Source organism: Dipodomys ordii, unplaced genomic scaffold, assembly GCF_000151885.1.
Source record: "Dipodomys ordii isolate 6190 unplaced genomic scaffold, Dord_2.0 Scaffold49, whole genome shotgun sequence".
In the NCBI taxonomy this organism is placed as follows: Eukaryota; Metazoa; Chordata; class Mammalia; order Rodentia; family Heteromyidae; genus Dipodomys; species Dipodomys ordii.
This window is the reverse complement of record NW_012267265.1, coordinates 5,877,291-5,895,159: the sequence shown is the minus strand read 5'-3', so window position 1 is coordinate 5,895,159 and position 17,869 is coordinate 5,877,291. Positions and strand designations below refer to the sequence as shown.

General features: G+C 44.5%; 1 protein-coding gene across 1 annotated transcript in view; it reads right to left on the bottom strand.

Moving 5' to 3' along the window:
* Positions 1–3,847: 3,847 nt before the first annotated feature.
* The window catches only part of Shroom3 (shroom family member 3), a 38,703-nt gene continuing 24,681 nt past the window's right edge, over positions 3,848–17,869 (bottom strand). The window contains exons 8-9 of the mRNA XM_013020097.1: positions 7,128–7,400; positions 3,848–4,956 (exon numbers count right to left, since the gene is read on the bottom strand). Of these exons, the coding sequence (XP_012875551.1) occupies positions 4,588–4,956; positions 7,128–7,400 (642 nt within the window). The 3' untranslated portion in view covers positions 3,848–4,587. The remainder of the gene's footprint in view (positions 4,957–7,127; positions 7,401–17,869) is intronic.

The following is a 17,869-nucleotide window of genomic DNA, read 5'->3' as shown; positions in this document are numbered from 1 at the left end:
TCAGAGACTAAGATTGATAGATATAACACACCCACTTTATTTTGTCCATTGTGGGACTTGAACTCAGGGCCTAGGTACTGAGCTCTTTTACTCAAGGCTGGCATTCTAGCACTTTGAGCTACAGCTCCAATTCTGGGTTTTGAGTTGATTTTGAGTCTCATGGGGACTTTTCTGCCCCAGCTGGCTTTGTACATGACCCTTAGATCTTAGCCTCCTGAGTAGCTAAGGTTACAGGCATGAGCCACTAGCGCCCAGCTTATACCCACCTTAAACTGGCCTCGATTCCCACCTACTAGTTGGGCATTTTGAATAGTGCAGATGTAGGGAGCATTGGAACTTTTTTTTTTTAACCCTTTGTCCTTCAAGAAATGGGCTTTCCACTTGATACATGTTATTTTCTTTGAGAAATGGTTCTTAGCCAATCAGCAACTATAAAATTCAGTGATTCCAGAAGAGAATCTAAGGTGATAATCTAGAAGAATATATCTGTGCCCATTACCAATTTATTGCCCTTCAGCTCTAAATTCACTAAGATGATGGAGCAAATCCCTTCTAACATCTTTCCTTCACACTGAGCACCATACTCCTCTTTCTCAGCAGAGGGCGCTAGAGCAGTAAGAGGGGAAGAAAGACAGTGGCTCCTCTAATGGGATGATGTTCCATTAAATCTGTTCCAAGTTGAAAATACTGTACGTTGAAATGCACTTGATAAACCTAACCTACTGAGCATCCTAGCTTAGCCCAGATTCAGAAGACTTACAAACTATTGAAGAGTCATGTGATTTACCGAATACTATATTGAAAGTGAAATGAAATGGCTATATGGATGCACTTCTGTACCATTATTAAGTTTTTAAGAAGTTGTAAGTTAATCCATTATAAGCCGAGGGCTGTCTGCAGTCTTGCTGTTAGCCTTCGAGTCTGTTGCTTGATTGGGTGAGTGGTGTGGGCAGGAGGGTATCTAATTGAATTCTTCTCCATCTCCTATGCCCAAAATGTGTGTTGTCTCAGTACCTTACAGCTCCAGCTTGTTGGTAACTTTCTCCTGTGCCTACTATGAACCCAAGCCCTAAAAGATTCCTGTCTCCATCTGTGCCCTGGGCTCAATGCCAATACCAACTCTAATCTTTCCTGGTCACCTGCAACCCAGAGGGTTCTCACTGAGTGGCCACCCTTTCTGTAGGCATGGTCCTTCTGTTAGTTGATGCATTTGCATGCCCAGGCTATTTCTTGCTTGCCCAGGGAGTGCAAATCAGTGGGCAAAGCAGTGGAAGTGAAGCTGTGGCTCTAGCAGCAGACTGCTAACCTTGAGCAAAAAACACCTCAGGGATAACACCCAAGCCCTTAGTTCAAGTCCCAGTACTGATATAAACTATAACTAAAGGTAGACCTCCAGGCATATGTTTTAATTATTAAACTTCTAGTGACTTTAGATCAGATGTTAGCAATGGATTGCTAGGGGAGTTGGGATTTAAATCCTCCCAGGGGACCTCCTTCAAGCTCTTAACTCCTCACCTCAAATGTAGCCACTGTTTCTTAAGGGTTAACCCAAACGGGCTAATCTTTCAGTCTAGTGAATCTGCCAGTTGAGCAAAATGAAATGTAAAATGTTCCCTTGCCGCAAAATACAAACTGTTTGGTTTCGATAGTGTCTCAGAGAAACCCAGACACTTCCTCTGTGACTCCTCCCTGCATTCTTTGGGGCTGAGCAGCCACAAGAAACAAAACAGCACGAGAAAAGGTGGAGTCACCAGACAGGTAGTGACAGGCCCAGGACTTCCCTGCGTGGCCCAGGGCAGGCAGACCTGCTGACTCTGTGGCAGGACATTGTCCTTCCCCACTTCCCCAGTCGTATCATTTGAGTATTGCACAACATCCCACCTAATTTGTAATAGGAAGCATGGCTGAAATGACTGATCCCCAACAAGCACGCTCAGTGATTGCAGATTTGTTCTGCAATGCACATTGCAGCTGCTCTCATGGTCTCTCTGGGGGGATCCTGTTAGGAGGAAGGGCTTCTGATGTGAACCTTTGAATAGAGGGAGAAGAATGCAAAAATGTTGAAGGGATGAGAACACAGGCTTCTTTTCTTGCCTACAGGCATCAAAGGTAAATTCTGAAAGCTGAGTTAGTCATTTCTTCAAAGCACAGAGGTTAAGTCCCAATACATGTCACCTCTCCCCAAGAATCAGATTTCAAAGCCCCACTTTGGTACCTGACTCATTTCACACAACACACTGTGATGAAGGGGAGGGACATGGGCTGTGGCCTGTCAATCATCACCTGTCACTCTGCTGTGGGAGTCACTTCTTCATGGATGAATTAGAAAAGTCACCAGGAAAATGGAATGTGTAACATGCTCCAGTCAACTCCTGAGAAGCAGGCATCTGCTGGCCAGCTCCCAGTCTGGTCTCACTGCAGGACCTGAGGACCCAGTGAGGTGGACTCCAGGCTCCTGGCTTCGCCCAACTCTAAGGACTTGTCAGCCAGATACAGTTTTTGTCTCTCGTGGTTAGTGTGGCTATGGACTGTGGTCCCTGCCTGTCCAGATTTCCTGGGAGATGGGGACTGGGAATGTGTGAAGCCTTCGAAACCATTCCTGGGAAAGCAAGGTGCTGATCCATTTCTACTAAGGGCGTCACACGGCGTATGTCATCTGAAAAGAAAAGCAATAGCTTTGGTTGTTTACCAGAAACTTCTGGGTGCTGTGTGGATTCTAAGTTAATCATAAGCCATTTGCACTGGGATGAAACTAAAGTCTTGATCTCTTAACCAGATGATAAAAAAAATGCCGTCAGGCAATAAAAATATAACTAAGGAAAAAAAGGGCATTTGGTGTATCTTTGGGGTGTGTGTGCATGCATATGCTCCAGTATTGGAACTTGAACTCAGAGCCTGGGTGCTGCCCAAGCCTGATTGGTTGGAGGTTGCCAGTCTACCACTTGAGCCACAGCTTCATTTCTGGCTTTTTACTGGTTAATGGGAGATACATTCACAGACCTTTTCTGCTCAAGTTGGCTTCAAACCTGAGTCCTCAGATCTTAGCCTCCTGAGTAGTTAGAATTACAGCCATGAGCCACTGGCACACAACCTCCCCCCCCCCCTTTTTTTTTGGTTGGTCATGGGGCTTGAACTCTGGGCTTGGGCACTGTTCCTCAGCAATTCAGCTCAAGGCAAGCACTCTACCACTTGAGCCACAGCGCCACTTCCAGTTTTCTACTAGTTTATTGGAGATAAGCGTCTCATGGGCTTTCCTGCCCAGGCTGGCTTTGAACTGTGATCCTCAGATCTCAGCCTCCTGAGAAGCTAGGATTATAGGCATGAGCCACCGGAGCCTGGCTTTTCTGGTGTTTTACCAGCTCTGAGCAAACATGTGGGCAAACCAAGAGCTCAGAAGGAACCACCTGCTCAAAGTACGAGGCTCCTGCCATCTCCAGTGGCTAGCAACAGGCTGGCGCGTGGCCCGCAGCCTCCTCCTCCCACCCTCCAGTTTAACATGCTGCCAAGTTGGGCAACAGAATCCCCTGAGTTGCCACCAGCAAACCACCGTGGTACAAATCCAGAGGTTATACTAAAAGTATAATTGATAGGTTTGATAATTTAGTAAAAACAACTTTTCAAAAACCATCATTGAAATAGCCTGATAAATATATCTCACTAAATCAGCAATAGTTCAGAGTGAACTGTATGGGATGACCGCATGAATGTTTTGAATTGGTTTGAATGCTGAACTTCCTTCTCCAGTTGTAGAGGCTTAGTACTAGGAAACACGGGGATAAGCATGTTGCTTAAAGTCTTACCCCTGAGAAAGCCAGGGGATGCTGATTGGTACAGGAGACTACTGACCAAGTCAGAAAATGGAACTCGGATTCCCTCAGTTGAATGCAAGTATAGAATACTGGCTGATATTTATAAAAAATAATCAGACAAGTCACGAGAACAAGGAAAGAAAAAACGAGTCTCCACGCTTGATGCAGCTGTCTTTGGAATTCTTCATTAAGGTTTTCACAAAGTACAAAGTTCAAACGTAATTGTCTACATCCACCACAAAACAGAATCAAATAAGTGGTTAGCACACAGACATCATGATCTTCATTTTTAAAAATATAAATAACAAAGTTCAAGGCTTTACAACTTCCTTCTCAGCGTGTGTGTCTTTTTAAGGCTTTGTGTTGCTGACCCTTCATGTATGGTATGTGTACCCGGTTATCAGGGCACGCTGCCTACCAGCGAGGAAGGCCACTATGGATACATTCCTGAGGGTGACACTCACTGATCTCGGCTGCCTCGGTCTGTTAAAACCTACATGCCCAAACACTATCCACGCACTGGTCACAGTTTCACTAACTTTCCTTCTAATACTAAGTAATAAGAGAAAGGGGTAAGTTTCCAGCAGCATCCAAGCTCTCAGATAAATCGGGAAAGGCAAGAAGGAAAACCCAGGCTTCTTCTTGGATAGAATTTTCTTCCTTTTATCCAGGAAAACCCCAATCACCCAGAGTTTACATGGTGGTTGACAGTGAAACACTGCAGATTAAATAGTGTTGAGGGAAGTGATGATCTTTTGGTGGGGTCTCTTAGAAGAGGTTAAAGTGGAGAGGTTAATGTGGGGCCCATGCCGGTGACAGCCCAGCCCCCTACGGGGGTCCCTGAGCTCGAGAGGTCTGCAGGCAGAGCCAGGGCCCCGGTCTTGGGAGTGAAGTTGGAGGGAAGACTCTCTAGCAGACACTTGACCTGCTCCTGGCCCAGCTTTATCTTGTCATCTAGTTTTCGCTGCTCGATAAGGAGTGTAGACTTCATTTTCACGAAGTGCTGGTAATCCTGGAGTTGTTCCTCTGAGAGGTAATTGGCCAGGATGGCCAGGACGGCGCGTTCCCTGCGGTCCAGGTTCTCCTTGAGCTCCCGCGCATCCTCGTGCTGCCCGGCCAGGACCTTCCTTTTCTCATTCAGAGAGCTCTGCCAAGGCAAGATGAAAAGATTAGCACAGGGCAAGAGGAAGGGATGGAGGGAGGAAGGGAGGAGCGAGATAGGTCACCCATAGGGCAATGTTATATAGGACTGCAAAAACTAAGTTTCAGCTGGGTGCCAGTCACTCATGCCTGTAATCCTAGCTACTCAAGAGGTTGAGAACTGAGGATCATGGCTTGAAGCCAGCACAGGCAACAAAGGTTGTAAGACTCTTAGCTTCAATTAACCAACAGAAAGTGGAGCTGTGGCTCAAAGTGGCAGAACACTAGCCTTGAGCACAAAAGCTCAGGGACAGCGCGCAGGCCCTGAGTTCAAGCCCCACAAATGACAAAAGAAAAAATACTTCAAGTGCTTGGTTATTACTTCAAATACAGTCAGTAAGGAGACTGATAGTTCTAGAGCAGCTTATAACCTTGTTGTTGTACTTATATAGCATGTCTTTTTCCCTTATGAAGTCACTTGGTAGTTTCAGGATGAGGAGGTAAAATGGTTGGGGTAATGACCTGGCTTTTGGGGTCTAATCTTAGAGGCAATTGATCATCCAAGCATCCTGAGTACTTTTATGATAATGGCTCCCACAGCCTCTAGTCTACTGGCTGAGAAAATCTCTGGAGAAGGGATCCTGAACTCTTATGTGTTAACAGGACTTCCTGGGGATTTTTTTTTTTGACATTTCAGGGTCTCTCTCTAATGTAGAACAATTGCAATATTCTCCAGCTCTGAAGACATTAATTTCCAACTTCTAGGTTTATTCAGCTTCTGAATAAAAAAATGAGGGATTCGTATTAAAACTGTAAAAACTTTAAAATGACATTTTACTGTTCAGACTTTTCATGCTAAAGTGATCCCCTAGCCAGCGGTGAGATCTCCCCTGGCAACGCCTGGAGGGAAAGTACATTACCGCACAAATACCTCCATCTTCATAGGCTGCTCTCCTTAACCAGAAGCAGCCCTAAAACAGCCCTGAGGAAGTGAATCTAGTGAATATAGGCACTTTTCAAAATACTGTAACTAGAGGTTAAAAAAAACAACAACACATACACACGAAAACCAGAACTTTGAACTCACCTTTAAAAAAATCATATGCCATTGTAAACATTAGAAGTGTACAGCAAATACCCACCACTCTGTACATCCAACGTTAGCATAAATGGTTTGTATATGTATTTCAGAGTTCCACTGTATTTAGAGTTCCACTGAAGCCTTATGGGTAATCTCCAATGCATAACTACTGTGCTCTACTGGCAGATACAGGGCCCCTGCTCTTCTTATTTCTAGTCATGTTTAGTTTTATTTTTCTTTTCTTGTGCTGGCACTATGACTTGAACTCAGGGCCCTCATGCTTTTGCTCATGACTGGCATTATACCTCTTAAGCATGCCTCTGGTCCTGCTCTTTACTGGTTTTATTGGAAATGAAGTCTCAAGGACTTTTGTACCTAGGCTGGCTTTTGAACCTCAACCTCCTGAGTAGCTAGGATTACAGGGAGGAACAACCAGTGCTTGGCTATTTTCAGGTTCTTACAAAGCACCAATCAGAATAAAAAGCTCATGTTGACGGGCTGGGCATGGTGGAATATTATCAGTTGCAGGACAGCCTGGGCTACACAGTGAGCCTCTATTTCAACAAACACCAAAGGGGAACCCCCGGCCCTTTTTACGGATGTAGTACATCGTAAGGATTTATGAGATGGGACATAATGAAAGTCCTTAGGTGAATTTTACCCAGGGAGGCCAGTGCATTGTTAGCTGGGCTCCTCCTTGCAGGAAACACGGACGAGGCCTCAGTGCCTTTTCTGGTGCCTGGGCCCCTCACAGCGGAGTCCCTGGAGCTTCGAGTTTATATTCCTGCCCTTCCATTACCCCTGTTACCTTTGTGACCCAGCTCTGTTTTAGAGCACAGCTCTTATCATGTGGAGGCAGCTGGGAGGACATGCACTTGGGCACCTGTTAACCGCTTTCCCACGTGTGCTCTGAGTCCTAAGGGTCAGCATTACACCCTGGCATGGCAGAAGCCACTTTCTCTCTTGGCCACTTATATTTTACCATCTCTAGGATGACCACAATCTTCTTGAGAAAAGAGGCCATGTCTAACTGCACCTCTCATATGTGCATAGGCTCAGAGAGAAAGCTCCTTCAACTGCGCTGCTAGCCCACATACCCTTTCTTCATTACTGGCGTCTTCCCCAAGGCCACTCAGAACGTTCTCAACCCGGGCGAGGCGCCCGGAGAGGGATAGCAGCAGGTTGACCACCTTGTCCAAGTCCCCTATGAACATCTTGTACTTGTCAAACTCGTTGGGCTTGCATAGCTCACTGATCAAAGCCTCCACCTCTTCTCCCAAGGCGTTGTTAAGCTTGATATCCATGAGTAGACTCCCCTTTGCTTCCTGGAGGGTCTCAAGTTTGTGGGTGAGGCTTCCAATGAGCTCAGCCTATGACGGAAGACATACACATAGAGATGAGCCAGCAGGATTCATACCTCACAGACACATGATGTAGTCATCAGGGCACAGCTGAACGTTCCTACCTTCCACACTCCCAAATCAGGCTGTAGGCCGTGCGCGTGTGCGTGTGTGTGTGTCTACCAGTATTGATGCTTGAACCCATGGCACGCGCACGTGTGCGTGCGTGTGTGTGTGTGTGTGCTTGAATTTAGGCCCTGGGCATTACCCCTTAGTTATTTCACTCAAGGTTAGTGCTTTTTCACTTGAGCCATAGGTCCATTTCTAGCTGTTTGGTGGTTGAGTGAAGATAGGAGTCTCATAGACTTTTCTGCCCCTGTTAGCTTGAAACTGCAATCCTCAGATCTGGGATTACAGGCTATGAGCCACCAGCAACCATCCAATCTCTCCTTTTCTTGAGCAGCTACACCTGCTTTTTTCTGAACCTATTCAGCCTTCACAAGCTAACACCTGACTGATTGCATGCGGTCTCATCAGGTTTTCTAATTGTCAGATTTTGCCTTTCCAGTTGGTTTGTTAGTGACTCACACTGAAAGTCCCTTTGTAGCATGTTTTTGTTTGGTACAAGGATATCCTGGATAAGGAGGAAAGTAGGCTGACATGTTTCTTGAAGAGTCAGAAGAATGACTGGATCTGCCCGAGGTCTGAGCACCGAGCTGAATATTAGTTGAAGAGCAGTCACTACGTAGTGTGAGAAACTGTACCATATCTCATTCGGCACCCTCCCCAACCCACCCCCAATCCTGTAGAGATGACTACTCCTCACACAGCAGGTGAGGCCAGGAAGACTTTGTGATTGTCACATCACATGCATAAGGTAGACTACCTTGAGTGCAGGCAGCCTGACTGAGGGGCTCTCCTGTACCGCCATTACACACACCGACACCAAACTTCACCAGAAAGCCAATGCCTTGGTTTCATAACCTCGCTGTTCCGAGTGACCAGACTCATGCACAATCTACGTACACCTATAAGACGAGGCTACACAAATACCCAGCACATCTAACTGAAGGAAGAAAACAAATGTCTTTGTGACTTCAAGCCTCATTTCATTGCATTTCATTGCATTAATAGATGTTATTTACTTTGCTCCAAGAGAAATTCATGATTTCATCTTTTTCATAGCTTAAGGCAGCCAGGAAAGAAACAACCAAAAAAAAATCTATTTATTGCACACAAAAGAAGTTGGAGCTTGCTTAGGGTTAAGCGATGTGGAATAACATATATAGAATAACAAGCGCCACCAATACCAAAAAACTCCCACCAAGTTCCAGCTTAATCCACACACTTTTAAGCCAAGTTTTATGTCTCAAGCTGAAAACTTGGTTTGCAAAAAAAAAAAAAAAAAAATCAAGGTTCCAATCAATCTTTTGACTATATCTTCATTTTAAAAATTGAGGGAAAAGAACCTGTGTGTGTGTGTGTATCTTGTGTCTAGTAAAACCAAAGGATTCTGACAGCTTCCTGTATTCTCTCTCTTCATGTGAGCACAGTTAGGAATAATATCATAGTGATCAGGAAAATCTTTATTTCTCTATGATCTGTCCGTCGGAGGTTCTTTTTCCTTATCTTCTCCTGGAAAACTCCACTGCTTTCCACAAAAAGCTCTTCTGGCTGGCGGCTGTGGTGTATATCTGGCAGGGACCACCAGAAGAAGGCCTGGCAGGGGCGATGGACTACGTTCATACGAAGAGAAGAGCATGGACACTGGAATGAAATGCAGCAGGAGACAGCACTGCATGCAGAGTGTCATCTAGTGCTCCCAAGGGTCAGGGCTAAGACCAGCTAAATGTCTCTCCTATTCCTCAGGTAGATCATGAGAGAAGCTGACAGCTACACACGTCAGCCCTGGGATTTTTAACCTTGTAGTTTAGAGCTGTTAGGCTGTTCACTCTAAATATTATGGCAACACTTTCTTGTAGAAAACTGGGTTACAACAAACTGCACACACTGCATTCTCAGGAAAAGGCCTTCTGCTCATTCTCAGGAAAAGGCCTTCTGCTCATTCTCAGGAAAAGGCCAGCTGCTCATTCCAATTTTTGGCATCCATTTCAACCTCACATCCTGAGAAGGGAAATTTCTAGAAAATACTTTAAAAAATTGTGGGAAGAAAGGAAAGTAACAGGTAACTGCCTCATGGTTTTCATTACCTTTCCAATTTTTTTTTTCCTTTTTGTGCTGGTACAGGGTTTAAATTCAGGGCCTAGAAGCTGTCCCTTAGCTTTTTTACTCAAGGCTAGTGCTCTACCATTTGAGCTATAGTTCCACTTTTGCTTTTGCTGGTTAACAGGAGATAAGAGTCTCACAGACTTTTCTGCCTGGGCTGGCTTTGAACTGTGATTCTCCTTGGACTCCTTAGTAATTAGGATTAAGGTATGTGCCACTAGTGCCTAAATGACATACCACTGCATGTCCTTATTCCTGGAAGGAACTTAAAACACTGCTTGTGATGTAGTTTATGTCTTAAAAGAGCCCTCATTACAGCTTTCAGAGGCTAGACTCAAAAGGGACAAATGTGACACATAACTATTGGCAGCAGGGATGAGCAGATGGCCCTGGCAAGATGTGTTGTGATGAGGCTGGGAGAACTTGACCTCTTGAGGTTCTTCTCAGGGGTCTCAGCCGATCAGCAGTACGCAAGGGGCAGCCATGGAGTAAGCAGGGCTCGGCATACAGGATGGCCAAATTGTCTGACACAGCCAATGGGGATCAGGCTCGGGAGCCTCATCTACTAGGGCTTTCCATTCCAGATCAGTTTTGTTTTTCAAAGGCACAGATGCTGGCCAGACATAAATATAGGTCAGGAGTTCAAATGTATTCTATCTGTAGGCTTTATGGTCTAAGAAACAGTAGGAGAAGAAAATGTCTGGGGTGAGAAGAGGGAGGCTTCTGTGGGGTTTATTTTTATACTATCAAGCCCTTAAATATGAAAATTTGAATTTTAAAAGTACAGGGAAGAGGGATTTTGAATAACTGAAGGCATCAAGGGAAAATTGGCCATAGAAAGTCATTTCTTGGCCAGGCAAATCTCTACTTAAAAAAGAATATCCTAAACTACTCATTTCTACCAGCAGAATTTGCTGGGGGAGAAGGGCAGGGCGTGTGCATTAATATCAGTTTCTTTGGTGCTATTTGGGAAGTCATTGACATTTATCCAATTTATCGAATGTTAACTCAGTGTGCATGACATACCACTTATAAGGGCACATTCAGACATAGGTTAACAGACCTCCCTCCTACCTCACCATCTGTACACACAAGGCCCTGCTGGGACCTTTTTCTCTGCTTCATGGCTCCAGGATGAACACAGTCTATGAGTCAGAGATTGGGCACTGACATAAAATTAGCCACCAGGCTAACTGACCTTCAGTGCCTCCGTTACCCATAGCAAGAGGGATGGTTTGTTAAAACTAGTAATAATGCCATAATCACTGAGTTCCTTCTCTATCAGGCGCTGTTTAAGTGTCTTACTATTAATTCTCTAGACAGTCTCATGAGGGTGTGTGTGTGTTGGTACTGAGACTTAAAACTCAGGGCTTGGGCGCTGTTTAAGTGTCTTACTATTAATTCTCTAGACAGTCTCATGAAGGTGTGTGTGTACAGTGTGTGTGTGTGTGTGTGTGTGGTCTCATGAGGGTGTGTGTGTGTGTGTGTGTGTGTTGGTACTGAGACTTAAAACTCAGGGCTTGGGCCCTGCCCCTTAGCTTTTTTACTCAAGGCTGGTACTCTACCACTTGAGACACTTTTGGCATTTTGGTTTTGTTTTTTTTTTTTGAAGATAAGAGACTTGAGGACTTTCCTGACTGGGCTGTCTTTGAATCACGATCAGATCTCAGCCTCCTGAGTAGCTAGGATTATAGGTGTGAACCACTGGCACCTGGTTGAAGTAGGTATTTTTGTCATTTGCATTCACTGATGAACAAGGCAAGGGAGACTGAAGTTACTGAACTCACCTACACATCTAGTAAGTGGCAGAACCAGGCTTAAATTCAGGTTGTCTGGCTTCAGGGATCAGACTTGTAATCACTAAATTAAAATAGTTCACTGGAATATTACAAGGCTCAAATGAAATAAGGCTATGCTACCACTTGACTAAGTAGAAAAGTATCACACATATTTGGTATTTGTGTGTGTGCGTGCGTGCGTGTACACTCACATGCACACTGGCCTAAGAACTGGACACAATCTGAAGATCACATTGCACTCGTTTTTAGGTAGATACCTTGAGGGGATACCCAGTTTCTCCTCACACATGATGCTTGCCTTCTGGTGACAACGATGCCAGTGACATCACTACAAACACAGTTGGCTTCTATTGATGATCTTCATCTGAACAAGTAAAATTCAGGTCTACTGGCAGGATGTAAAAACAGACTAGGAAACCGGGCACTGGTGACTCATGCCTCCTCAGACTCAGGAGGCTGAGTCTGAGGATTGTGGTTCAAAGCCAACCCAGCCAGGAAAATCTGTGCAATTTTTATCTCCAATTAACCACCAGAATACTGGAGGTGGCCTTGTAGCTCAAAGTGGTAGAGCACTAGCCTTGAGCAAAAGAGCTCTGGAACAGTACCCAGGCCCTGAGTTTAAGCCCCACAACCAACAACAACCACCAAAGAAACAGAATGGGGTTTAGGCTTCTTCTGGTAAAAACCAAAACTGGGAAAAGCCACTTCTATCTCATAGGCTTTGATTCTTTCTTTGGTTCTAAATGGGAAAAGCAGGCTGAATGAAGGACATTACTGCTGTCTTTGGCTGAATTTCAACCAAGAAAGACAAGGTCAAGGCAGTTTCTGTCCAGCAACCAGACTAAACCTTCATTGGCTGCTGTGTGACCTGATCAAAGCAAAAAGATTATATGGCCTGACAACCATGCCAAACATTTTCTCTCTAGCACATTTTCTGCAAAGAACCCATTGGCATTTCCTCTGGAGGAAGCCTGCAGCCAGAGTGCCATCATGTGGACTTGGTACCTTCTCTTGGTCCCAAGTATCTTTGACAACAGGCAAGAAGCTGTATTAAATCTCTAAGTTCCACTAAACTCATTTCCCCTCTTGCAAATGGTCTCCCATTTTTCCCATTTCAGGAGCTAGGAAGTGAGTCTCCTATTCTAATCTATCACCAGTTCCTATCTGTTTCTCTTTAATTCCTCTCTCATTGCTTTTAAACTTCATGGTGGCTATCGCCACATTCCGTATCTTGGCTGGGAGATCTCTCACCCCCAGTGACCCTGCTAACAAGGCCTCTCCTTCTGTCTTCCATACAAAGCTGCTGAAGTGATGGTTCTAGAAGATACAGTTGCTATGTGTCTGTCTACTGGTAAACCTACATAGGGACAGATGAGGCCATAGCCCCTTGCTGCCTCTCCTCACCTTATATTATAATTAAAATGTTGAGGTTCTGAAAAGCTTCCTGAAAGTTAGCTACTAAGGACCCTGAAGTACAACCGGGGTGTGTGTGCTTTCTGTCTCCTCAGCTTTTTATGTTCTAAGTCTGACCTGAGGACAGTCCAGGGCCACAATGCTTAAAGCCTAAGGATAGGAGAAGCTGCTTCCTTCAGCTCCAGTGAGGGAGTGTGGGGGGGCCTTTCCAACCCCTCTCCCCTCTTCCTCTTTCCTCCCCTAGCTCTGTCTCCCCTTGCCCAGCTATACTGCACAGTCATGGTCTAGGCACTGCCAGCCCAGGAGAAAACTTTCTGCTTAGAGAAACTGGTCGTGCGTGTGTGTGTGTGTGTGTATGTCTGTGTGTGTGTGTGTGTGTCTGTGCGTCCTGTTACTCCACGCCCCCCCCCCCCCCCCCCCCCGCTTCACTGAGGGTCTTCCCAGGTAGATCTGGCACTGTACAGGCTACTCTGATTCCTGAGAAGAGCAGGACCAGCAGTCCCTGGGGCCAGAGTGTGGGAAAGACACAGGAGGGAAGGAGCTGGGCAGGGAGGTGCTCTAAGTACAGGCACTCACTTGAGCCCTGGGCTCACTTTCAATCTGCATATACCTAGGGCATATCCACACAGTACAGCAAACGTTTCCAGAATTGAACTGTAATAGAAATGACACTCAAGGTCCAGACTAACCTCAAAAAGGAGGACCAGGTAGGGTGTAGGGTGGGGAGACAGGTTAGCACAGCATAATACAAGCTCTGAAAATGGTATGGATGTTGGAGCCACCACCCAAAGGTGAGACAGAAGCTTTAATGTGAACCTAACTATGGTGACTGCCTCCTGAAACTCACACAAATGAACAAATAATTTGCTGGCAGACTGTAACAGAACTCCGTCAAAGCATTTTTGAAAATGTTCAGAATACAACACATGGTTTTTCAATATACAGAGAAGCGGTACTAGTATCAATTCTTGGGAACAGGGAATCAAAAAGTGCTAAACCCAAAATAATCCTGATATTAGGATCAAAGTCTTTAAAGCATGTTATACAGGCACTCCCGAAATGAATGGAAAGAGAAATTTTCAGCAAGGAAACAAAGTACAAATGAAAATTTTAGAATATTATGTTTGAAATATTAAAGAGATGACTGGCTGAATGGTTAGGAAAGTTAGTGAACTTGAGAGCAGATCCAATCTAAAGAACTAAAGGCCAGAAAATTGAGCTTTAGGGATAATAGGAAAGGTCTAATCGTGTCTCACTGGGCTTCTGAGAAGGTAAGAGATTAAGGCATAAAAATATTCAGAGACTTGGCCAGGTGCCTGGCTCATGCCTGTAATCCTAGCTACTCAGGAGGCTGAAATCTGAGGATTGTGGTTCAAAGCCAGCCCAAGCAGGAAAGTGTGAGTATCTCCAATTAACCACCAGAAAACTGGAAGTACTGCTGTGGCTAAAGTGGTAGAGTCCTAGCCTTGAGCCAAAGAGCTGAAGGATAGCATCCAGGCCCAGAGTTCAAGCCCCACAACTGACAAAAAAAAAAAAAAAAAGAAAAAGAAAAAAAATTCGGAGATATGATGGCTGAAAACATCCCTAAGATAAAAATTGTCAGAATCAAGATGCTCGACACACTTCAAACAGCACAAACAGAGAAGACCACCATGCCCATAAACATCATTTCACGCAAGGCAGGCATTCATACAACTAGGAGTTTCCCAGAAATGAAGAAAACAAGAAGGAGGCATGGCATTTTTTTTTTTTACAGTGTGGAAAGAATAAAGAATGCTGAGCATAGACTTCAAGATGCAGTACAGACGCCCTTCACTAAAAAAATGAAAGTGCCATGAAGACACTCTCAGACAAAGAATTTGCCACCAGAAAGGAGATCTATTCTGAAAGAAATGTGAAAGGAATTTTTGGCAGGCTGAAAGGAAGCTCACAGGAGAACGGGGAACTTGAGGAATGAGGAGCAACTGAGAACTGGAGGAGCCGCCTATGGTCCCTTGGGGAAAGCTGAGTCTTAGGACACACATTCTTCTCTTGGCTTTTAGAATATGGAACTGTGCAATCACTTTAAGTAGGAAATAATATTCACCATGTAGGTAGGTTTTTAAAATAGAAAATATTCATATGCAAGGGCATACTAGTATCTTCCATTACATTTTAGGTGATTAATAACCAAATACAAGATAACAAATGAATTCTTTGCAGAAGTTGGTAAGAGGCTACATTCTACCTTGAAACAATCTTAAGTATTGACCAAACATCATGTTTTAAAGCCATGATTAGAAAAATGTGTTGGATATCAAGAAGCAGCTGATTTTCAACTTTCTGCTGAATATGCTAAGCCTTCAACACTGTCCTCATTTAAAGATCACATATGTTGTTTCCAAATCGGATATATTAAGATGCACCAATAGAAATTTATGAATGTGTAAGCCTGCACTGGAACAAACACAAAATGTCAAAGGGCTCTACATCGCCCGTGGTTTCCCAGGAGGCCTGTGTGACTTCTGTGATGTGGATCCTTTTCAGCCTCACTTTCCCCATTTGTAATCATTCTTTATAATTTTTCTGTTTGATCTTTTTTAAATTTAATCTTGAAGTCTTTTATTTTACATTCCCAAATGCCAACTATTTCCAAGTATTTGTCCTTCCTGCTTACAGCATTTGATTTTTCTTCTCTCAAGTTTCCCCCATGCATTTCCCTGTCTTGAATGTCTTTTTTTTTGGCCAGTCTTGAAGCTTGAAACTCAGGTCTGGGTACTGTCCCTGAGCCTCTCTGTGCTAGAGGCTAGCACTCAACCATGAATCACAGCACTTTAAGCCTTTTTTGTGTATGGGGTACTGAGGAATCGAACCCAGGGCTTCATGTGTGCTAGGCAAGCACTCTACCACTAAGCCACATTCCCAGTCCCTTGAATGTCTTTTTCTCTCATCCCCATTCATGTGGACACATTCTCACATAGAGGTCAGTTCTCCTTCCTCCAGGTAGCCTTCCCTGCCTCCATCCTCTGGGGTAGTTAATCTTGTTCCTTTGGGCTCCCCTAGCACAGTGTGTATGTCAATCAGAAGGTTTTCAATGCTGTCCTAAAGTAGTCCATCTTCCTCCCCAGCCCACAGACTCCAGGACAGACTGGGTGCTTGCTCAGATTTGCAAAGAAGGGTCTGGAAGCAGAAATGTGTGTTCTCAGTGAACCCGTCATCTTATATTTACAAACTCACTTCAACTCCCAAGTCATTTACAGCCTGGGGGAGGGGGGGGAGGAAGAATAACAAACCAAAAGAACTCTGAATGGGAACTGGGTGCCAGTAGCTCACATCTGTAATCCCAGCTGCTCAGGAGGCTGAGATCTGAGGATCAGGGTTCAAAGCCAGCTCAGGCAGAAAAGTCTGTGAGACTTCAACAAGCCAGAAGTGGAGCTGTGGCTCAAGTGATAGAATACCAGCCTTGAGTGGAAAAGCTAAGGGAAAGTGCCTAGGCCCTGAGTTCAAGCTCCAGTGCTAGTGCAAACTAAATACAGTACAATGTAGAAAAACAAAGCCTACCTGAACTGTAGCTAGTACTATTTCCTATGAAAATGAAGTAGTCTTGAGCTGGGAAGGTGGCTCAGTGGTAGAGTGCTTGCCTTGAATGCATGAGGCCCTGGGTTCGATTCCTCAGCACCACATAAGTAAAAAGAAAAAAGCCGGAAGTGGCGCTATGGCTCAAGTGGTAGAGCGCTAGCCTTGAGCTGAAGAGCTGAGGGACAGCGCCCAGGCCCAGAGTTCAGGCCCCACGACTGGACCCACCCCCCCCCAAATAAAAAGAAAATGAAGTAGTCTTATATCCTTTCATATTCTCAAAGTCTGAAAATACTTTTTGCCATGTTATCAGAGAAGGTGATGATAAAATAATGAAAAGGAATTAAAACCTAACATTTGATGGGGAGATGAGTAATTTGCTACTATAATTCAGGTATGTCGATAGCAGAAACCAGGACAACAAACATCTCTATATATATCATGTTGCCATAGCAACATGATACATGCAATGGTGTTTATGTGGCTCTGTCCTTGGGGTAAACACAGAGTGATGGGGACAGAGAAGTATCTGGATAGAAACCAGTGGTCTGGGAGGTGGCAGATGACCCTAAGCTCCCAGACCTGGAAGAATACTTCCAGTCCCTTCCTCCTCCTGGTGTTTATGTCCTATGCTTCACCCATTAAGTCTTGGGAGACATAGCACAAAAGAAACAAAGCTTCACTGACAACCATTTACATTCTCAACACGAAGCGAGCTTGGAGCATCCTTTTGAGCGTGTGTGCCTGGGTATACAGGAGAGCTTTAAGCCAGGTGGAAAGGGGAGAGGGAAAGGGGAATGACAAGAACATTCTCCCTGCAGACACAGCCTGGCTTAGAGCTCCATGGCATGTGGGAGTAGCAAGGTCATTTTAGAAATGTTTGACATTTAAAATCTCTGTAGGAGGACCAAATGCTAACAACTGAATTCTAATTATGCTCCTTTAAGCTCTTCATTGAGGAATTACAAAGAGAGCTGGGGAATGGATTAAGATGAATGTTAAATCTTCTAGATTCTCTGATTTTTATTCGGTATTTTTACTTTTTAAATTGTTATTTTTAAGGAGTTGTACAAAGGGGTTACAATTTCATGAGTCAGATTATGAGTACAATTCTTCTTAGTGTCACCCCGTCCTTCGATTCCCCTGGCTCTCCCCCCCCACATCCTACCCACAAATTAGAGTTCATTTTTTACATAGTATATACTGAATACAATGACTGCATTTACTTATCCTTCGTCCCTCCATTCCTGTGCCCCACTTTTCCTACCCCTCAAAAAGGGAAAACAAAACATTTTCAGTACTGTGTTTTGAGGCACTGAGGATCAAACCCTGAGCCTTGTGCAATGCTAGGTAAGGACTCTAGTACTGAATGACACCACCAGCTGCTAATTTTCCTTTTGATCATAAGCTATGACATGAAAACCACATGCACTGCTGCTGTGAACAGTGTTGGAATCCTTGGACTAGGAAGTTGGGGACCCGGGTCCAATTTCTAGCTATGAGACT